General features: G+C 43.6%; 1 protein-coding gene across 8 annotated transcripts in view; it reads right to left on the reverse strand.

The window, feature by feature from the left end:
- MAP3K4 (mitogen-activated protein kinase kinase kinase 4) overlaps positions 1 to 23,751 on the reverse strand; it is a 183,442-nt gene that overhangs the window by 36,285 nt on the left and 123,406 nt on the right. For 3 of the 8 annotated variants that reach the window (XM_077486665.1, XM_077486662.1, XM_077486663.1), the window contains exons 15-17: positions 19,748 to 19,826; positions 17,933 to 18,029; positions 14,719 to 14,835 (exon numbers count right to left, since the gene is read on the reverse strand). In XM_077486665.1, the coding sequence (XP_077342791.1) occupies positions 14,719 to 14,835; positions 17,933 to 18,029; positions 19,748 to 19,826 (293 nt within the window). The remainder of the gene's footprint in view (positions 1 to 14,718; positions 14,836 to 17,932; positions 18,030 to 19,747; positions 19,827 to 23,751) is intronic. The other 5 variants (XM_077486669.1, XM_077486670.1, XM_077486666.1 and 2 more) reach the window with 3 other exon arrangements.

Consider the following 23,751-nt stretch of genomic DNA (forward strand, 5'->3'; position numbering starts at 1 on the left):
GGGTTGAAATAGTAAGCAAGTAGTAGTCTGCTCATTTTGCAAGTGGATTTTCCCTTAACCTAGTGAATATGGTGAAATTCACTTTGCAAACAAAACCCAAATGCAAAGAATTAAAGAAAAATAAAACAGTATTTTGCTTATATAGGTTAGGATGATGGAAGTAGAGGTTCACCTCATTCACTAAACTAAGGAAACATTCACTTTGCTAAGTAAACGGTCCATTTTCCTTTAGTAAATCAAGCCCACTAGGTCATAAAATCAAAGCAGCAATTTTCCGTTTCACCGCAAGAATTCTGTAAAGAATATGGTGGGTATAATAAAACCAAAGTTGAAGTTGATAGAATAGACTTTCAGTATCATAAAAAAGAAAAAAAAAAAAAAAGAAAAAAGGAGAATGATGTTTAGGGAGACGCAGAAAAAAACTAAAATTAGGAAAAAAGAGGTTATGCTAAAAAACTGACTTTAGTTTTGCGATACTTCATCCAATACATTTTTTAAAAAGCTCAAAATGCACAGTTGTCAGAGTAGAGTTTATAAATGTAACCACGTGCCGACCCGCCCACCGTCGTTTGACGATGGCAGAATGGCTCCCCTGTGCTAATCGCCGTAGCTGTATGGCAGCTGCTTTGTGGGGTATAGGGGGCACTCACGCGCCCGCCGCTTCACTGAGGAGCCGATAGGCATGCCCGGTGGCCATCGTAATCGCTCCTGACAGAGCAGGATCGGGGATCTGTGTGTGTAAACACACAAATCCCCGTTCTGTCAGGAGAGGAGACAGATCGTGTGTATCTTGTATATAGGAAAACCGATCAGTCTCCTCCCCCAGTCAGTCCCATCCCCCCCAGTTAGAACACACAGGGAGGGAACACATTTAACCCCTTGATCGACCCTGGTGTTAACCCATTCACTGCCATTTATACAGTAATCAGTCAAAAAAGTGTCAAAAAAGTGTCTTGATCTGTCCGCTGCAATGTCGCAATCCAGATAAAAATAACAGATCCCCACAGTTACTAGTAAAAAAAAAAAAAAATAATAATAATAAAAATGCCATAAATCAATAACCTATTTTGTAGGTGCTATAACTTGTGCCCAGACCAATCAATATATGCTTATTGGAATTTTTTTTTTACCAAAAATGTGTAGAATACATATTGGCCTAAACTGGGGAAAACATTTGTTTAAAAAAAAAAAATGGATATTTATTATAGCAAAAAGTAAAAAATTTAGTTTTTTTTAAAAATGTGCGCTTTTTTGCTTATAGTGCAGAGGTGATCAAATACCACCAAAATAATTATTCTATTTGTGGGAAAAAAAGGACATCAGGTTTGGTTACAACGTCACACGACTACGCAATTGTCAGTTAAAGCAACGCAGTGCCGTATGGCAAAAAATGGATCAGGAAGGGGGTAAATTCTTCCGGGGCTGAAGTGGTTAAAAAAAAAAAAGCAATTTCCACCTTCCTGAACAAGTACATAAATTACATTTTTTCTAATAAGAGAAATCCATTTTTAAATGGTGCATATGCCATTCAGGAAAAAGGGAGGGAGATGGAAACTAAAATGGCTAATTAAAAAGGTGAAATGTATGCTGGATTACAAATAACCAATGATAGGGATTTTTGAGTTTACTGCATTAAAAAGGAAATAAAAAAGGGGAAAAAATGGTTTACTACCGATGTCTGAGCTGTTATTATTGGTTATCAGCTGGAAGGCAGCAGTTTGGATTATTTCTGCTGGAAACTGAAAATGGAGAGGAGGTTTTGACAAATTCGCAAGTGCATCTATCTGCTAGGTTGTAACAAATTCTAATAATCAGGCTTGAAGCGGTGGGCCAGCTGAAATATATATTTTTTTTCAAGTCAGCAGCTACAAACACTGTAGCTGCTGACTTTTAATAAGCACACTTACCAGTCCAGGGTGCCTGCGATGTCAGCTGCCCGAGGCTGACCCGTCCCTCGGCTCTCGGGTCCTGGTGCCGCTATTCTAACTAAAGGAAACAGGCAGTGGTGCCTTGCGGCTTCACTGTGTTTCCTACTGCTCATGCGCGAGACGCACGGCGCTTTGTGACTGGCCGGCTGTGTTCTGGGAGACACACAGTTCCCAGAACACAGCACGTCCCATTTCCCAGAAGACAACACGAGGAGGAGAAGACTGAAGATCACCGCGGTACAGGAAGTGGCAGATTAGGACGATCTGCCTACCAACAGCCATTTCTGGTAAGTGAAAAAATATATAATTTTTTAGGAACAATTTTATGTATTTATTTTTTTAGGGTGGCCCTCCGCTTTAAATTGAAGTTTCAGAATTGGCTGCCATAACTTAAAAATGGTACACTGTGTAGCCACAGAGGTTGCACATAGCCAGGCCTGGTTATGAACTCCATTTGCTTACTAAACATTGGCTTTTATGAAGATGCATTCAACTTTGCAGACTCACAAGGAATCCTGGACATCCTCAAAATGTACACAATCTATATTCCAACTACAAATGCGAAAGATTTCCCTATGCAGGTCCTATAATTTTTGCAAGAATATGATGGAAGATGTGATCTTTCTAAAGTGTTTATTATTCTAAGTGTCATTACTTTTACCATTTCAGCTCCGGAAGGTTTACCCCCCCCTTCATAACAGGGCCATTTTTTGAGATACGGCACTGCGTTACTTAACTGATAATTACGTGTGCATGAGACACTGTACCCAAATAAAATCCTTTTTTTCCCTAAAAATAGAGCTTTCTTTTGGTGGTATTTGATCACCTCTGCAGTTTTTATTTTTTGCGCTATATACAAAAAAAAAAAAAAAAAAAGCACATAAAATTTTTTTTACTTTCTGCTATAAAACGCACCCCGCTAAAAAAAAAATCCAATGTCTTCATCAATTTAGGACAATATGTATTCTGCTACATATGTTTGGCAAAAAAAAAAAAAAAATCTCTATATATTGTATATTAATTGGTGCATTTACATTGCATTTACTAACTATGGTATATTAAAAAAAAATGTAGATATTCTACTTTTTTACTAGTAATGGTGGCGATCAGCGACTTATAGCGGGACTGTGATATTGCAGCTGAAAAATCGGGCACATGACACTTTTTGGGGACCAGTGACACTAATAGTCATCAGTGCTAAAACAAATATGCACGGTTACTGTACTAATAACACTGTCAGGGAAGGGGTTAACATCAGGGGCGATCAAAGGGTTAAAAGTGTTCCCTGGGAGTGATTACTAACTGTGGAAGGGGGGCGCTTTCACTGGGGCAATGTAAAGATACATATTCCTGCTAAGCAGGAACACAGGATCAGCACATTCCCCTCTCACAGAACGGTGATCTGCCTTGTTTACATAGGCAGACTGCCTTTCTTCTGAATGATCAGCCATTCCTAGCAGACATAGTTTCTGTCGGACCCGCTGATTGGCTTGGACACAGCGGGAGCGGGTCGCCAGCAGCGCACGCGCGCACACCCCAGACCCAGAAGTGTGAGATCAGCTACCTGATCTGCCACAGAGCAGCCACCCGATCTGCCACGGAGCAGCCACCCTGAAGCAATATATCTACAGTGGGCAGTCGCCAAGTGCTTAACCACTTTCAGACCGGACCATTTTGCTGGTCAATGACCAGAGGTCTTTTTACAATTTGGCACTGCGCTGCTTTAACTGGTAATTGCGCGGTCATGCAATGTTTTACCCAAACAAAATGTGCATCCTTTTTTTCCCACAAATAGAGCTTTCTTTTAAAGGTATTTGACTGACTCTGCGATTTTTATTTTTTGCGATATAAACGTAAAAAGACCGCAAATTTTGAAAAAAAAAATGATATTTTCTACTTTTTGTTATTAGAAAAATCCAATAAACTCAATTTTAGTCATACATTTAGGCCAAAATGTATTCAGCCACATGTCTTTGGTAAAAAAAAAAAGTCAATAACTGTATATTTATTGGTTTGCGCAAAAGTTGTCACATCTACAAACTAAGGTACGTTTTCTGGAATTTACGCAGCTTTTAGTTTATGACTGCCTATCTCATTTCTTGAGGTGCTAAAATGGCAGGGCAGTACAAAACCCCCCCAAATGACCCGATTTTGGAAAGTAGACACCCTAAGGAAATTGATAAGAGGCATGTTGAGCCCATTGAATATTTTATTTTTTTGCCTCAAGCGATTGAATAATGACAAAAAAAATAATTTTTTTTTTTTTTTTTTTACACAAAGTTGTCACTAAATGATATATTGCTCACACATGCCATGGTTATATGTGGAATTGTACCCCAAAATACATTCTGCTGCTTCTCTTGAGTACGGGGATACCACATGTGGTCGACTTTTTGGAAGCCTAGCCGCGTACGGGGCCCCGAAAACCAAGCACCGCCTTCAGGATTTCTAAGGGCATACATTTGTAATTTCACTCCTCACTACCTATCACAGTTTTGAAGGCCATAAAATGCCAAGATGGCAAAAAACCCCCACAAATGACCCCATTTTAGAAAGTAGACACCCCAAGCTATTTGTTGAGAGGCATGTTGAGTCCATGGAATATTTTATATTTTGCCACAAGTTGTGGGAAAATTACAAACTTTTTTTTTTTTTTTTTTCACAAAGTTGTCACTAAATGATATATTGCTCACACATACTATGGGCATATGTGAAATGACACCCCAAAATAAATTTTGCTGCTTCTCCTGAGTACGGAGATACCACATGTGTGGGACTTTTTGGGAGCCTATCCGTGTACGGGGCCCCGAAAACCAAGAACCGCCTTCAGGCTTTCTAAGGGCGTACATTTTTGACTTCACTCCTCACTACCTATTACAGTTTTGAAGGCCATAAAATGCCAAGATGGCACAAAACCCCCACAAATGACCCCATTTTAGAAAGTAGACACCCCAAGCTATTTGCTGAGAGGCATGTTGAGTCCATGGAATATTTTATATTTTGCCACAAGTTGCGGGAATATTACAAACTTTTTTTTTCACAAAGTTGTCACTAAATGATATATTGCTCACACATGCCATGGGCATATGTGAAATGACACCCCAAAATAAATTCTGCTGCTTCTCCTGAGTACGGGGATACCACATGTGTCGGATTTTTTGGGAGCCTAGCCACGTACGGGGCCCCGAAAACCAAGCACTGCCTTCAGGATTTCTAAGGGTGTAAATTTTTGATTTTACTCCTCACTACCTATCGCAGTTTTGAAGGCCATAAAATGCCAAGATGGCACAAACCCCCCCCAAATGACCCCATTTTGCAAAGTAGACACCCCTAAATTTAGGGGTACACTAGTGAGACTCACAGGTAAAAAAGCACCTAGGCTGTCAGCGACTGTATCAAAACGCTACAAAAAAAAACTGTTAGCGATCGCAGGGATCAGGCCTGACTGTGCGAACGCTGCAGTTATGTGTGTTGTGTTTTGTAAGTGACAGTGATCGATCGATACTGCACTTGGGTGGGCTGGGCTGGGCTTGGCGGAGGGGCTAAACGCAGGTGCTAGCAGGTATCTGGGCTGATCCCGCTAACAATGCGTTTTGGGAAACCTAAACTGCTGGCGACGCTAATATAGATCTGATCAGATACTATATTACTAAGGGAGGTGTATGCTTTGTGCGTGGGTGTTAGCGGTACTGGCACTAACCCGACGCTGCCTGGGGCGACGCAGACCTTATCTGACCCTCAAACTTATATCACCCGCCGGGTGATCAGGGGGTTAAACCTTTATTAGGCAATAAATGGCGGGTGCCCTGAAACTATAAAAAAATAACTAACCAACCAGCGTCACCTGTAACAGTTATATGGTGATCACTGGTGAAAGGGTTAACTAGGGGGCAATCAGGGGGCTTTATGCGGTAGTATATGGGGGCCCCTGACGCTATGAAAAGCTGCGGCGAACCTAAATACCTACCTGCCTAACTAGCGTCACCTGTGACACTAATACAGCGATCAGAAAAACGATCGCTTATTAGGCTGGGTTCACACTGGAGCGATGCCGGAACGCCACGTATCCGCAGCGGGTTCCCGCATCACACTGCCCTATGCGAACTGCTGGGAGTGTCAGTGAAATGTTAATGACACCCGCAGATCAGTTCGCATATCGCAGTGCGATCTGCAAACTCGGACAGGAATCGGATCGCATGGTGTGAACACCCATGCGATCCGATTCTGCTGCGGACCAAAAAAAGGGTCCCGTGCGAGTTTGCGGCGGGTGCGACGCGAATTCAGCCATACTATCTGTATGGCTGAACTCAATTCGCACAGAGATCGGATTTGATTTGCACTGCGGTGCGAATCACATCCGTTCTCATAAACTGCTGCAATGTGAACCCAGCCTTAGTGACACTGGCGACGGGGGGTGATCACGGGGTTAAACCTTTATTGGGGGGGTTAGGGGGGTACCTTAGAACTAAAGGGGCTAACCCTAACTGCCCTAACAGTTATTACAGTCACAAATGACACCAATGCAAAAAAAAAAAATGCAATTGGTGTCACTGTGACTGGGGGGGCAGGGGTGATTGGGGGGGTGATCGGGGGGTGAGAGTGTGCCTGGCATGTTCTACTGTGTAGTGTAGTGTTGGTGCAACTCACCGATCCTCTCTCCTCGGTGCCGGAAAGGAAAAATGCCGACACGGAGGAGAGATTACATCACTTCCTCTGCCTGTGTTTACATTACAGGAGAGGAAGTGATGTCACGCTGCACTTCCATTCGTCAGGAGCGATCGCGAGGGGGTGGCCATGAATGAATGGCCGCCCCCTCATCCCGGATCGCTCCTGAACGGATTCCGACCGCCGCTGGCACCGGGGGGGGCGGTCGGGCCCCCCACCCGTGGGAAGGCAGGGACGTACAGGTACGCCCATATGCCTGCCCGTGCCATTCTGTCGACGTACATCGTCGTGCGGCGGTCGGCAACTGGTTAAAGGATAAGTTCATCTTTTAACAAAAAATAATACATGCACATTTTTTGCAGGTAAAAATATGTGCATTTACTATTTTATGTTAAGGGAGCCTGTTAAGCACTGCACCAGTGATCAGCAGATCGCTGGTACCCTACAGAACTCCTACAGACCTGTCAATGTATCGGTTTGCTCATACTTTGTAAGGGCAAGCAGATACTCACTGACAGGACAAGAACAAATGAACTACCACAGTGCTCAACAGCGCCATGGTAGTTAAAGAGGAAGTAAACCCTTCCAAACAACTTGGACCTATAGGTAAGCCTAGATTAAGGCTTACCTGTAGGTCCAAGCAATATCTCCTAAACCTATATGGTTTAGGAGATATTTGCCCGAAAATGGGCACCGCTGTCTACGGCGCATGCGCCGTAGACAGCGGCGCGCAGGCGCACTAAATGCGGCAAATCCAAGAATGGATTTGCCTAATTTGTCGACTCCCGTGCGCATGCGCGGGAGTGACGTCATCGCGGCTTCGCCGTATGGCAGCGGCGGAGCTGCGAGACGCGACTCCCGTGCGCATGCGCGGGAGTGACGTCATCGCGGCTGCGCCGCTGTGATTAGTCGAAGCTGCGAGACGCCACCAGCAACATGGATGCGGCAGACTACAGGGGACAGCGGCGACTTCGCTGGCTCCTGTGTCAGGTAAGTGACACATAATGAGCTACTATTCGATGCATAGTAGTCCATTATGCTTTACCTTTGCAGGGAAAAAAAGAGGAAGTAAACCCATCAGGGTTTACTTCCTCTTTAATTGAGAACTACAAGCTGACAGCTGCAAAGCTTGTCATGACATGAATTTCCTATTCATAGAGGACTATGAATGAATAACGTGGCCAGGCAGGGGGAGAGTGACAATGGGCGCCCAGAGAAGGTGCTCACTGTCACTAGGGTTGGGCGGGGTTTGGATAGAGAGATTGGCTGTAGCTGGTAAGGTGAACTTTAAAAGGTGAATCCTTTAAAGGTTTCCTTATAATGCCTGATAACATACCCATCAGTAAGGATGAGCTCCGGCGTGTTCGAACACGTGCAGAGAACGCCAGGAAGTTGGCGCAGTGCTAATCACAGGCAGTGAGACATTGCCCGTTCTCTGCAGCAATGCATCGGGGCAATGTCTCACTGCCTGTGATTAGCACTGCGCTGACTTCCAGGTGGGCTCTGCACATGGAGTGTGGGAACACGCCGGAGCTCATCCTTACCCATCAGGTATTTCACACTCAAAGTCATTCATCGAAACGCCTGATGAAATACCCCCCCAGGTATGTCAGACTATTTTTCTAGGCTTAAATATTCAAAATTATCTTTCAGTTACTATAGCAATAAGGACACACTTAACTGTAGGAGTGATTCAAGGATTTCAGACCTCCCAACCTCTCTACCTGGGTATATCCTCATCTATGACTTTAAATCTTAGAGTAGTCTTTTTCTGCCGGGTCAAAGTAGAATCTGCCCAACTAGAGGCTTTTTTTTTTCATTTTGGATAGAGTACAGGATGGTTAAAATCTGAGGCGGAATCACAAATGTAACATTCTGCTTCTGTGCTTTATTAGATGTGTGGATAATTTTCTCTCTGAGATGAGCTACCTTTTTTCAAAGAAAACACTTTTTTCTTTTTTACACTACTGGGCTTAGATGATAACGCTGCAAAGAGCTGTCTAGTATGCAATAATCCATGAAGGCTAAATCAGAAATGTGCTTCCTAGCACCATACAAAGCGTGAAGTTGTTAAAATTGCACCTGTGGTAAGAGTTTAGATACAGCAGCTGTTAAATTAGAACTAAAATCATGGCTCGCATTGCGCCCTGTTGACCGCCTGATGCTGCAATGAAAATATTAGACCTCAGATGCAGAAATATAAGATGTTAGCGGACTAGACAATGCAGCACCAACAGGCATGTCACACAGCTCTACCGGGTAAGGGCCCGGCCATTATCCTTGAGGCTGGACCTTGCAATGCCACACTGAAGGCTGCAAGGAGGAAAGATGAAAAGTCTGCCTGGTGTTCAAAAAACAAGGCAGCTTTGACATCTGTGTCTGCATCGAACGTCTGATCTGTAATTGACACTCTAAGTCAGAAGAAAAAAGTAGAGGAGGACTGTTAACCCCTGAGAGTGGAAAACGGTCTTATGACACTTAGATCATGTTATACTGTTCATTTTCATTATATTACAGAAGGAAAGACAGCAGAACGTTCACAAGTACAGATGGTCTTCGAAAACAATGCCATAATAGAATAAGCCATAGAAAAATAAAGCATACCTAGAAAGGCTGAAGGAAAATGCAACTTAATTTAATAAAATAGGTAGAACATACATAAAATTCTACACAAGCAATTTTTTTTTTTAAACAAAATGTTTTTAAAATGATCTTTCTATATCAATATTCTCATTCATTTAAAATTATCTTTCCTATAATTCCTTTTCTTGAGAATTAACCATTGAAACACTGCTTATTAGATTGTAAGCTCTAAGGCCGCATTCACACCTGAGCGTTTTGTAGCTTGAAGCCTGAAGCTACAAAAAAAATCTATTATTCTCAATGGAGATGGTTAACATCTCCACTCCATGTCGCCGGAAGCCGAAAGCTTGAAGCTCAAACAAGTTCTGGACCCTTTTTGGTCGCTCGAATCGGGCAGATTTGGGAGTTTTTCTTTTTTACATTGGTGACCTTTTGCCCTGCACAAAATCTCGGCAAAAAACGCAGCAAAATCGTGGTAAAATCACGTGCTTTTCTGCCTGAAAACGCTATGCTCAGGTGTGAATGGGGCCCAACGAGCAGGATCCTCTGATTCCTCCTGTATTGAATTGTATTGTAACTGTACTGTCTGCTCTTATGTTGTAAAGCGCTGCGCAAACTGTTGGCGCTATAAAAATCCTGTATAATAATAATGCTTAAACTGTGGATATGATTTCCCAGAACCTACACACACAAACTAATAAAAGGTTATTTGTTTCTGTCAGAACTCTGCAGAGTGTGTGTAGCTAAAGCTTCGTACACGCGAACAGGTTTTCGGACGAGCGAACATACGTTTTTTGTTGCATGCTAGTCTCATGTCGAAAGTGAAGTTTTGCTCACCATACAAAAATTTGAGTACGACAGAATACAACTTCAGAAGAGACGTAATGTGTTGACTAGTTTTGTATGTATTCTTTCGTTTGAGCATGCGTATGCTTATGATTTTTTCGTACCAAAACTGTACTAATTAAAATGTAAATCAGACGTTGAGTTCAGGTACGACAAAAATTTTATAGTCTGCACATCCAGCTTTTGTGTGACAAAACACGGAATCGGCTGTTGAAAACACCAAACACTATCAGGGCAGCCATCAGAAATTGTGGGGCCCCTTACACAGCTTTAGGCCTGGGACCCCTAAACTGGGCCCCCCCGAGCCTGACCACCAACATTCCCTAGGATTCCGCCCACTGGCCATCCCACTAGCCATCCCACCAAGCCCTTCAGTGCCTGAACCCCCCTTCAAACCTGTACGCTCTCGGCCCCCCTTCACAACCTGTACGCTCTCGGCCCCCCTTCACAACCTGTACGCTCTCGGCCCCCCTTCACAACCTGTACGCTCTCGGCCCCCCTTCACAACCTGTACGCTCTCGGCCCCCCTTCACAACCTGTACGCTCTCGGCCCCCCTTCACAACCTGTACGCTCTCGGCCCCCCTTCACAACCTGTACGCTCTCGGCCCCCCTTCACAACCTGTACGCTCTCGGCCCCCCTTCACAACCTGTACGCTCTCGGCCCCCCTTCACAACCTGTACGCTCTCGGCCCCCCTTCACAACCTGTACGCTCTCGGCCCCCCTTCACAACCTGTACGCTCTCGGCCCCCCTTCACAACCGGACGCTCTCGGCCCCCCTTCACAACCTGTACGCTCTCGCCCCCCCTTCACAACTGCACGTTCTCGGTCCCCCTCACACCTGTATGCTCTCTCAGCCCCCCCCCCTTCACAACCTGTACGCTCTCTCAGCCCCCCCCCCTTCACAACCTGTACGCTCTCAGCACCCCCCCTCACACCTCTACGCTCTCAGCACCCCCCCTCACACCTCTACGCTCTCAGCACCCCCCCTCACACCTCTACGCTCTCAGCACCCCCCCTCACACCTCTACGCTCTCAGCACCCCCCCTCACACCTCTACGCTCTCAGCACCCCCCCTCACACCTCTACGCTCTCAGCACCCCCCCTCACACCTCTACGCTCTCAGCACCCCCCCTCACACCTCTACGCTCTCAGCACCCCCCCTCACACCTCTACGCTCTCAGCACCCCCCCTCACACCTCTACGCTCTCAGCACCCCCCCTCACACCTCTACGCTCTCAGCACCCCCCCTCACACCTCTACGCTCTCAGCACCCCCCCTCACACCTCTACGCTCTCAGCACCCCCCCTCACACCTCTACGCTCTCAGCACCCCCCCTCACACCTCTACGCTCTCAGCACCCCCCCTCACACCTCTACGCTCTCAGCACCCCCCCTCACACCTCTACGCTCTCAGCACCCCCCCTCACACCTCTACGCTCTCAGCACCCCCCCTCACACCTCTACGCTCTCAGCACCCCCCCTCACACCTCTACGCTCTCAGCACCCCCCCTCACACCTCTACGCTCTCAGCCCCCCCCCCCTCACACCTCTACGCTCTCAGCCCCCCCCCCCTCACACCTCTACGCTCTCAGCCCCCCCCCCTCACACCTCTACGCTCTCAGCACCCCCCCCTCACACCTCTACGCTCTCAGCCCCCCTCACACCTCTACGCTCTCAGCCCCCCTCACACCTCTACGCTCTCAGCCCCCCCTTCACAACCTGTACGCTCTCAGCCCCCCCTTCACAACCTGTACGCTCTCAGCCCCCCCTTCACAACCTGTACGCTCTCAGCCCCCCCTTCACAACCTGTACGCTCTCAGCCCCCCCCTTCACAACCTGTACGCTCTCAGCCCCCCCCTTCACAACCTGTACGCTCTCAGCGCCCCCTTCACAACCTGTACGCTCTCAGCCCCCCCTTCACAACCTGTACGCTCTCAGCCACCCTTTCACAACCTGTACGCTCTCAGCCCCCCTTCACAACCTGTACGCTCTCAGCCCCCCTTCACAACCTGTACGCTCTCAGCCCCCCTTCACAACCTGTATGCTCTCAGCCCCCCTTCACAACCTGTACGCTCTCAGCCCCCCCTTCACAACCTGTGCGCTCTCAGCCCCCCCCCCTTCACAAACTGTACGCTCTCAGCCCCCCCTTCACACCTGTACGGTCTTCAGCTCCCTTCACACCTGTACGCTCCTAGCACCACTCACGTGTGTGTATATGACAAGCACGTAAACACACACACACACACACACACGGGGACATGTACACACCGAGAACTGTAGACACACAGGCATGTACAGTCGCACACACAGCTGTCCTTACTTGTAAGGTGGTCCTAGTCCCAGCTCTTGTTTCCATACGCAGAAGGGTGCACATGCAGGAAATGGCCAGAATTGGCAGCAAAGAACCCAATGTCAGCTCATTAAAGAGCAGGAGCCTGCCGACTCACACACATTCAGGAGTATCCACAGAGCTCCTCTGCACCTGCCCCCTCCTTCTCACATCCCTGCCAGTCAGCCAGGCCCATCCAGATGCTACGTCCCCTTACAAGTGTATGGGCTGTACCCCCCTGATGGCGGCCCTGCTAACTATCCGAAAATCGTCAGCTCGGACTATATTTTTCTTCTGATTTTCGTGTCATGTGTACGGGCCTTTAGTTTCATAAGACAAGTATTTGGCGCAAATCAAAGATATTAGGTTCCCACTTGAAAAAAAGGAGTCTATAAGGTTACATATGGTGAGTGCAGGGAATGCACTACTTTGTCCAGACCAAAAAAAGGAGGGAATAAATGTTCTTTAGTTCATGGAGAGGGGGAGGGGAAAAGGGATGGGGAGGGGAAAAGGGATGGGGAGGGGGGGATGGATCCGCATGCAGGGCTGCCACCTTAAAAGAGCTGAAACTTGAGCTCCTGGATTGCTGTAGATAAAGGAGAAAAAGGAGAGAAAGGGGCGCCTCTGGGTGCAGATTTTTTTAAAAGGTTTTATTTTCAGTGTAAAAAACATAAAATTTTGCACTCACATTTAGTAGGCAAAAAGTAAGCATTAAACACCAGGGGTCATCTGGTATATCTGATTTTTGGGACGTCAGCCAGTGGTCCGGTCCACATCTGTCATCTCATCGCGTTGTTCCTGTTCCTCTCACATGCTGTCCACTGCAGGTGTTTTGTATGAAGCAGCCGGCTTGTGGTGGACACGAGATGTGCGGTCTTCAAAAGGAGGCTTGGGAGGCAGAGACGACCAGGGCGCGGGGCTGTGACGTCAGCGGGTATGCGACGCGTTTCTTGAGCGTGCGGGTCGAGATTGTCGGACGACCGCGCTCTTTCATCAGACAGATTCTGCCTGATGAAAGAGCGCGGTCGTCCGACAATCTCGACCCGCACACTCAAGAAACGCGTCGCATACCCGCTGACGTCACAGCCCCGCGCCCTGGTCGTCTCTGCCTCCCAAGCCTCCTTTTGAAGACCGCACATCTCGTGTCCACCACAAGCCGGCTGCTTCATACAAAACACCTGCAGTGGACAGCATGTGAGAGGAACAGGAACAACGCGATGAGATGACAGATGTGGACCGGACCACTGGCTGACGTCCCAAAAATCAGATATACCAGATGACCCCTGGTGTTTAATGCTTACTTTTTGCCTACTAAATGTGAGTGCAAAATGTTATGTTTTTTACACTGAAAATAAAACCTTTTAAAAAAATCTGCACCCAGAGGCGCCCCTTTCTCTCCTTTTTCTCCTTTATCTTTAGTTTCATAAGTCTGATGTTTGGAATATTGTATTCCTAATAAAGTTGATAGGCTTACTTAGCAGTTTCATGCCCAAAGGTTCATATATACCATATGTGCTGAGCTGTGCTGGGCAGCCTTGTCCAATGAATTCCCAACGCATAGACAAGGCAATCTGCACTGCAGTGGTGTGCACTGAAAAGAAGGCCATGCTTTTTTGTTGTGCAAGGTGTGGTCCGAAACTACGCTGCATGATGTCATAATAATCATCAAGATGAATGAAATATTTTCTTTTAAACATTAGGACTTAAACTGAAAGGTAGAAAACCCAGTTACCTGCTACAATTCCTCACCACGTAAGCATTTCACATGACAGGGATGTTTGTTTATTTTAAAACTGGAGTTCCACAGGTTCATTCCTAGCTCCATTAGAATATTATATCATCAGTAGTGAATCAGCATTCTTAATGTACATAAACACTACTTATAAAACAACAAAAATCATTATTTAAGAATTATCCAGGAAGGTCTGGTAGAACACTGATCTTCTAACATTACTTGAATTTTGAAGAGAGGTCAGCTATGGCAGGTCTTTTATATTTCTCAATCTCTGTTTTTTGAAAACAGTTCATTTTGTGTTCGTGAAGAACTCTAGCAGGGAAATATCTGAGTTTTCAGTTTTACCCATACATAAATATATTCAATCCTACAGCATATTAAAAATGTCACATAAACTACAATTAGAACATACCTAGAAACAGGGTATCATGTATAGGCTATTATTGTTCTAAAGTAACATGAAAAGAAAAAGCATTACTAGATGATTAAACACAAAAGAAACATTCAAGTTTTAGAAACGCTGGTTTTGGACAAAGGTGAATGAGAAAGCCAATAAGGAAAGTCAGTAAGCGCCCAGCAGAAAACACCTGTAGACATTGCAATAGCAGATGACCTGACAGGGTGGCACTACCTGTTATCATTTACAATGCTGAAGGATTTTTGTTGAACCGAGTCGCTACTAAATGGAGTTGGGCGACCGGCAGCTGTGTTGGGTTGGTTCTTCACATCACAATTGACAATTCGATTGCTGTGATAAGAAGAAAAACATCAAGAAGCATCTCTAGTGATCTACTAATAAAAGCCGTTGACATTTTTAACAAGATGGATGTATCAGCTTTGTTTCCAATATATAAATCGTCTGTTAAGATGCAAAGACAGAGATGGATAGGCACTTTGCAGGTTCAGTACAGTTTACATTTTAACATATCTAATAACTAACCGTGAATATGCATTTTTCAGGAGTTACATTTTTATGTGCGCTGCAGAGTCTAGTTCTAATGATCCTAAAGACTTTTGTATGGAAAGCACATCTGACTTGTCTCCTAAGTGTTTCCTGGTTCCTAGAATGAACGGGTTGCCTCATTAATTTTGGAAGCCTGTCTATCCCCAAATATCCTCAAATTACACGTCAAAAACAAAAAGCTGTTCTGATGATGCTTTTCATGGTGGTGGTGGTGGTGGTGGTGGTGGGTGGGGGGGGGGGGGGGGGGTTATAATCCAGGAGCGAGCATAAGCTTAAAATTATCCACTGTTATAAGGGAAAAAAAATTCCTAGTTCCTAAACGTAAATTTTATCATCTTTATACGTTTCCTGAAATTCATTCTCAGAGACAGCAAAATGCAAACTGTGAAGACATATTCCACTTATTTAGGACATAAAAGAAAAAAAAAAAAAAAAAAAAAAACTTGCAGGCCCATCTATATTCAAGTTCTTAACGTACACAACAGTTAAACCTGAAAAGACAGCATTTGAGCATAACATGCTAACTGGCTTATCTTTAATCTGGTATTCATCTACTGTACCCAACAAACCCTAATGGTGGTCTGTATCTATTCTCTGAAATTCTTTGATTCAGATCATTTCAGCTGCTTAAAATGTAACCCGACATGTTCAGGGATTCAAGCATTGCCCTTTCTCAGATCCTTTTACAGTCTCAACTTGAGTTGAGCATAAGAGCAGAGCCGCACAGAACACAAAATTACGTGAAGAGGATTCAGTCAAAACAAAAAGCATGAAAGGCTACTTTAAAAATAAGTGCCGGTTAACATAGGGGCTACCTGTCAGGTGACTTGTCAGCCTGACAAGTCATGCTCCTTTTTGTATAATGAAACCATTCTAATAGGAGTGACTCAAGGTTCTTGTAATACTTTGGGGTGACTTCATATCGGCCTGCATTGACTTCTAATAAAGAGTCGTTTGCAAGCCGTGCTGAGGTCGCACTGTGCGGGGCTGCTTTAAAGTCGGGCGACTTTGAAGCCATCCCTGTGTGAACCGCCACTTAAGGAAACTTCTATTGAGAGAAACACAGAGGATTCATTGCCACCCTCTTTGTACAACACACAAATGCTAACTACCTAGCTGTCTTTAGTTTTGATGCCAAGTCACTGACCTGAAACAAAAAATGCAACACATTGTAGTTGATTTACTAAAACTAGAGAGTGCAAAATCTGGTTTAACTGTGCATAGAAACCAATCAGCTTCTAAATTTAGCTTGTTCCGTTAAGCTTTTTTTAAAAAAAAAAAAAAAAAAAAAAAACCCTGGAAGCCAATTGGTTTCTATACATGCACCAGATTTTGCACTTTTGTTTTAGTAAGTCAACCCCATTACTATAACACTCAGTTTACACATTTGCTCCAAGTCTTGAAATATTGAACCCACAGGATCAACATAATAAGCCGCATAAGGAAAGTGCGATCTTTCCTCAACAGTGGTAGTGAAATGCAGGCACCACACTTTTCCTCAGCTATAAACTTTGATATAAAATTTGAGGTGAACTAGGATACACTGTATATAGTGCATCAGGTTAAAATACATACTATAACAAATGAAGAAAAAACTGGGTATACATTTTTTTGCCCATAGACAGACACAAAATACAGTCTCATGAACAGGCAGTTTGAAATATGTTAAACTATCTAGGTAAAAAAATACTTGAAGGGAACGTGGAAGTCAAAGAAAGACAGTGTGGCTGGTATAATAAAGGCAAATAGTTGCTCACTTTGCAAAGGAAATTTCCAGAGTTTAGTGAATGAGGTAAAATTCTGACTTTTGTCATCCAATCATCTGCAAGTAAAAATGCAGATTTTGACATGATTGGGTATTTTTTTCAATGTGAATTTTCACCACATTAACAAATCTCTGGGGAAAGTTGTGATACCAAGCAGAAAGACTGGGTAAGGGAAAATGTGCCGCTGCACAGTGCTCCCATGGTAAACTTAACACATTTTCTTACAGGAAAGCCCTTGTAAGGCCGGGTTCACACTTATGCAAATTGGATGTGGATTTCCTCATGACAGGAAACTGTGAATGGCTCTGGAGCTGGTTCACACATCTCCAGTGTGGCTGCGGAGAGCACTGCAAAAGGGTCCTGTGTGTCTTTGGCACCGTTTCAGGTCTGAATTTAGGCAAAAATTCAGACCCGATTTGCCCCTGAAACAGTGAACAGGGACCTCCTACTGCGAGCCACTCTGCAAATAGTGTGAACCCAGCCTAAAGGATATCTATGGAAAAGTATGAAAATAACTTAGAACTCAATAATGATGCTACCCAGTTTGAAAAGGTATACAGGCAGTCCCCAGGTTACAAATAAGAAAGGGTCTATAGGTTTGTTTTTAAGTTAAATTTGTATGCAAGTTGGAACAGGTATATTTTTGTGTAGCTCCAGCCCAAAAAAATATTTTTAAGCTTTTTGTGTAGCATAGGGAAGGGTTAACACCTCTGTAACATTTATTTTGTTTTCTATGTCCCTGTTCAGAAGATTTTACCTCATTCCCTGTGACAATTGGATTTGAAAAGGTTGGGTTGTTGTGGAAACAAGGATTGGTGACAAAGCTTCAGTGGAGACACCCTTTTCCCATGATAACTCTTACAAGAGTGAATTTACCTTCCTAGAGGTAGATTTTCTCTCGCTTCCTATGGTCTCCCTCAGTTTGTAAGGAGGAGTCATTTGTAAGTCAGGTGTTTGTAACTTGGGGACCGCCTGTAGTGTACAAGTCAGCCAATTGCTTCATAAATTGCGATACTAAGTAATTCAACTATTTTTGAACAAAACAATTTCAGTTCAATTTTGTGACAAGAGTACTGGGCCAAATGTCATTTTCCATTTACTCCCAAAAATAATACCTGAAACCTTCTGGTGTAGGAGTACTGAGGTGAGGGTTTGGTGGGTCACTGTGACATCGAGGGACCTTCACTGGTCTGGGACTATTGCGATGTGTAACTAATATGCAAAAATATGGTGTTAGAATACAAAAAGAAGAAAAGAAAGCACATACAGGATGTTAACATATCACAATAGTATTTCAGGGTAGTCATTTTTAGTGGGGTTTATTCCTACTTGTAACATCTACTACTAATCACAACAGAATGTAGTGTAACCAAGTGCCTATGTAAAAATGCAGACATGTATGACAACAAATGAACTTTATACCAATATGTCCAAGCCGGTTTATAATAGCTTTATGGCAAGGCTACAGCTGTGATGAACACATTAAAAAGGGTATTAAAAGGCAAGGATGAAAGAAGCCCTTGTTGCCAATTAAACCTTTTTTGCGTCACTGCCATGGAAACACACAGACTACAATCATCTTCTATTCATCCCCCTACAACACATGTCTGCACTGTTCTTCCATGCAGCTGCAATAATAGGGCCCCCCCAACAAAAGTTCTTGTTTTACTCTGTTACACTTTACCATCAGAGAAAATGGCCAAAACAGCAACAATAAACTTCAATAAGTTAATGTAAAGAGTGACAAAAAAAAAAAAAAAAAAAAAAAAAACAACGCATTCTAGATTTTCTTAAAGTGGTGTTCCACACACACAAAATTATTTTTTTAAATTCCTAAAAAAAAAAAAAAAAAATTGTAAAAAATGTTTTTTTAAACTCACCTCTAAATGCCTGTTGCCGACATTTGCAATGCTGGCGCCGCCAAGAGGAGGGGGGTACGAGTGGGGCTTCGTTCCCCCGCATCGCTGGACCCTGGGACAGGTAAGTGTCCGATTATTAAAAGTCAGCAGCTGCAGTATTTGTAGCTGCGGACTTTTAATTTTTTTTTTTTTTTTTTTTTTAAGGGAAACTCCTCTTTAAGAACCAAGCATGTGTTATAACAAAGGCAAAGAGCATACTGTTCTATACTCATTTTGCAACAGTAAGTTTTTAAAGATTGAGCAATACTACAAGTTTTAAGGCAACAAGAAGCCAGAATTTTACATTTCCCAAAAAGCATCATCTGGGCAGAACTAAATACATGAACTATTGATGTTATTGTAAAATGGATATGTTTTCATGATAAAGACAGTTAGAAATAAAGCAACCACCTCAAATACAGGCTCAAAACTATTTTGGCTGTACTTAGTCTGTAGGTCACAGTACTGCACTCCTGTGACCAGAATTAAGCCAAGCTGGGCCAGGGTCTTAAAAGATCCAGACCAAACGGTTGGGATCCACTCAGATGCCTGGACAGACAGCTGGTTCAGCCTCTCAGCGATCTTCTGAGAAGTTAAGTCAGCACCACCTGCCTCCTCCACAGCCCAGAGCTCCAGTGAGCACTGGAGGGGCAGAGCAGAGAGCCTGTAACTGACAGTCACGGTTTTGAGGACCGAGACGGTGTCTGATCACTCAGTTCTCACTGTAGAGCCGGCAGGGAACAGATGCAGCATTGGATCGATTTTGCATCCACCTAGTTGAGCAAAAACGTTTTTGTTTTTTTAAAGTCCCTACTACTATTTTTAAAATATTACTTTGATTCAAGTTTATCAAAAAAAAAAGGTAATTCAATTTGCAAACACAAAACACAGAATCATATGCACACAGTGTTAGTTGGTGGATGGATTAATATATAGACTTTTTTTTCAGTAATCTCCAGTATAACCGACAAACACATTCTAAAAAGGAACTATAAGCATTTAACAATAAAAAAAAAGAAAAATCGTTCTTACCAAGGTACAAACCTGTAACTGGACTATGGGGTTTTCCAATAACATGGCCAATACATTCATTCATGAGAGCTTGCAAGCTCTAAAGAAGAGAGAGCACAGTAAGAGAAGCAAGATTAAAATGTGTTCATATATTGTGTATTACCTGCAAATACAATGGATTAGAAACATTTTGAATTACAGTTGAACATTGGGCAGAAATAAAAAAAAAACAAATGCAGGTATGTATTCATTAACACATGGACAGCACAGTGGTTTAATGGTCATCACTTCTGCCTTTAACCACTTCAATACAGGGCACTTTCGCCTCCTTCCTTCCCAGCCCAATTTTCAGCTTTCATCGCTCTAGCGCTTTCAGTGACAATTGCGCGGTCATGCTACACTGTACCCAAATGAATTTTTTTATCATTTATCAAATAGAGATTTATTTTGGTGGTATTTATTCACGACTCCGTTTTTTATTTTTTGCAATATAAGCGCAAAAAAAGCGGAAATTTTGAAAAAAAAAAAAAACAATATTTTCTTTTTTCTATTTTAAAAGAAATTCAATAAAATCAAATTTTGTCATAAATTTAAGCCAAAATGTATTCTGCTACATGTTTTTGGTAAAAAAAATTCCATTAAGTGTATAATAATTGGTTTGGTTTGTGTGATCACGGACATATGTACGCAAATGATCACGTACATGTGTGTGCAGGTGATCACGTACATATGTGTGCAGATAATCATTGGGACATGTGATTTTAGTGGGACATATGTGGGGGACATGTTTTTATTATTAGGGCCATGCGTTTTTATTATTTGGGGACATGTATGTTTTGGGGACATGTGTGGGGACTGTGTTTATACTGTGTGGTGTGTTGTGTGTTTACACTAGACTGGTGATCAGTGAGTAAAAAGCTTTAAAAAACAACTCATACTCACTGATCATCAGCCAGCTGCAGCGATCTGCTCTCCTCTCCTCAGCGATGACTTCTGTGTGAGGAGAGGAGGAGCCGATTGCCTAGCAACCGGCTGTTTGTTTACATCCCATGACTGCCATGATTGGACATGGCCGTCATGTGATCAGGAGGGCCAATCACAGAGCCCTCCTGCCGATCTGAGATGCGCCGTGTCCAGGTGACACGAGCACATCGGGATCGCGCCGCTGCGCGGGCACGCGCTCCCACTCCTTCTGAAGGACGTTCCTGAACGTCCTATCAGAAGTAGATGGCTCCCACCCGGCCGTATATGTGCATTGGCCGGGTGGGAAGTGATTAAGCACTAGGGCCCTTAGCTTGAATCCTGGGCAGGACACTATCTGCATGGCGTTCAAATGTTCTCCTTGTACTCATGTTGGTTTACTTTGCCTACACCAGTTTCCTCCCACATTCGAAAGGCATGCGGGTAGGTTTTTTTTTATTTTATTTTTTTATTTTTTTTATTTTTTTTTTTATGTCACTTTCCACTAGTCCCCTATTAGCACTTTATGTACTTCCACCTTTACCCGTCACCAGCATATCAATGCACTTATCTTACCGTTACCCCTATATCTTAGCTGTCACCTTTCAAATTCCTCTGACTACACATAGATTTACACCTTTTACCTTTACACCTTACCTTCTGTGTACACAATTCACTCACTTATTCACTCCAGTCACTCATTATTTGGATGTCATTATATACACCATCCCAATTACATGTTATTTCACGCTCTTTCTTTTTTATCTGAGTTACGTCTGTCTGTTTTGGCTTTTTTAGTTTTCAGTGTGTGGTGGTTTTTGAGTTTTGTTTCCCCCCCCCCCCCCCCCTTTATATATATATATATATATTTTTTTTTTTTCTCTTTTTTCCTGATGTAGATGCAGATATCTGGGGACATTCCCTTTATATGCATATAAATCATGTGTATGATATCTTCATACCACATATGTGGGCCTATATATGAAACATATATGTCTAATTTTGTTTATGTTGGGATTTCTGTCACAGGCGTGGCTTACCATACGGGCAGGCTGCCTACATTTGCATCTACTTCCTACAATTTCTGTGGGGCATAGGGTTTTTCGTGTGACCGCTCGTGAGCCGCGCTTCTGGGCCTCCGACCCCAGCCCCTCTGCTGGATTCTGTGGCGAGATGTATGGACCACGTACCTTCTTTAATTTGTGAGGGACGCTGAAGCATGAACCTGGGTAAACTCCACCATTAAGCATTATAATTTACGTGAACCTTTCGGCAACACTATATTGGGTAAACCATACTAATAAACTTAGAATATTTTTAACACAAATATTACTCGATATATTTATTAAGTTTTATCTTGTCTCTCTATCAACAGACTATCTCTGAAGAAGACCCTAGTGGTTGAAACGCGTTAGAACTATTTTTTGCTGTTACTAATTTTATACAGTATATTTATAGTTAGGTCTGCTTAGTGTATGCCCATTGATGTCATTGTATTTCTTGTATATAAGAGCCTGGCTCTATTTTTTGTTTTAAATACCTAGGTGAAGCTCATATTTTTACTATACAATAAAATAATCTTTTTATATTATGCTACGCTCATTGTTTATTGCTGCCAAAAAACCCCGTTGGTGGGGGAATTTGTTTTATTTTTGCGGGTAGGTTAGTTGGCTCCTGTCTAAACTGGAACTAGTGCGTGTTTGTGTGTAGGAATCGGTGATCAATATGGAGATTTCTTTCAGGGAGTTCAAGAGTTATTCACAGACCACAAAAAAGCTGCTGGTGAAGAGGTACAGAGTCTCCCAACTACAGTTTAAGGTGCACAGTTCATACCATCGCCAAATGGTCAAACCATTCTGAAATCTGTACTATGAGAAAACATCAAACTAGATTTAATTTCATTCTTGGTAAACCCTTAAAGTGATTGTAAAGTCTCAAGATTTTCCACCTTGAGGGGATGGGAGGAGCCGCTGACACGTAGCGGCCGTCGGCTCGCGTCCTCTTCCCCCGCCGCCCCTGCCCATGCCTCCTGTACCGCCCGCTCCGCCCACCCGCCGTCAGCTGTTCGCCTCCACGAGGCTGACGGACGCTCTGGATCAACTTAGGAGAGAGAGCGAGCAGAGAGCGCTCCCTCTTGAAGTGGAGATACATCGGCAGGAAGGCGACTCTGTGTGAAGCCCTGCACCCCCCCTCCTGTACCGCGGAGTCAGCCTGACCGCACGGACCTTCTCCACCCCTCCATAGGTCGGTAAGGCTATGAATAAGATGATCACTGTCAGAGTGGAGGAGCAGTGATAGGTGAGCAATCGTGTGGATGAATGGAGGGGAGATGGACTGCTGGATATCCTGTCATCATCAGTGATTAGGAGTTATTAGTCTAAAGAATTTCTTGGAGAGTGGTAAGGTATATATATTTACAAGCTGGCTAACGATTGCTGTTAATGCGACACCTATTACCTGACTACCTGTTGTTACCAACACTGCCTGGTTTGCTGGACACGGACCTCTCCACCCCTCCACAGGTCGCTAAGGCTATGAATGAGATAATCAGCGACAGAGTGGAGGTGCAGGGATAGGTGAGCAATCTGTATGGATGTAAGGAGGGGAGATGGTCGGCTGGGCATTTTGTTATCATCAGTGACTAGAAGCTATTGTTGTAAGGACTTTTTCTTTGAAAGCGGTAAGGTGTATATATATATATATATATATATATATATATATATATATATATATATATATATATATATATATATATATAAGCCTGCTAACAACCGCCTTTAATGCGACTCCTATTTCTGGACCATCAGATTATTACTAACACTGTTTGATCAGCTGGAAATAAACCCTGCAGGGGGAGGAACGATGAGAGGTGAATGGATGGACATCTGAAGGACAGATAATTAGCAAGGTTATGCAGAGTTTTTCTTTTTCTCACTCTTCTATTTACAATTCCATATAGAGGCATAAAATAGCGGCCCAGATTGGCGCTTATTTCACAATTCTCTGTCCTTCGCTCATTGTTTGTCCAGTACTCCTGGACAAGCAACTCTTGTGGGCCGACACTG

Source organism: Lithobates pipiens, unplaced genomic scaffold (genome assembly GCF_037356315.1).
Source record: "Lithobates pipiens isolate NorthernLeopardFrog02 unplaced genomic scaffold, aLitPip1_a1.2 Scaffold_18, whole genome shotgun sequence".
Classification (NCBI taxonomy): Eukaryota; Metazoa; Chordata; class Amphibia; order Anura; family Ranidae; genus Lithobates; species Lithobates pipiens.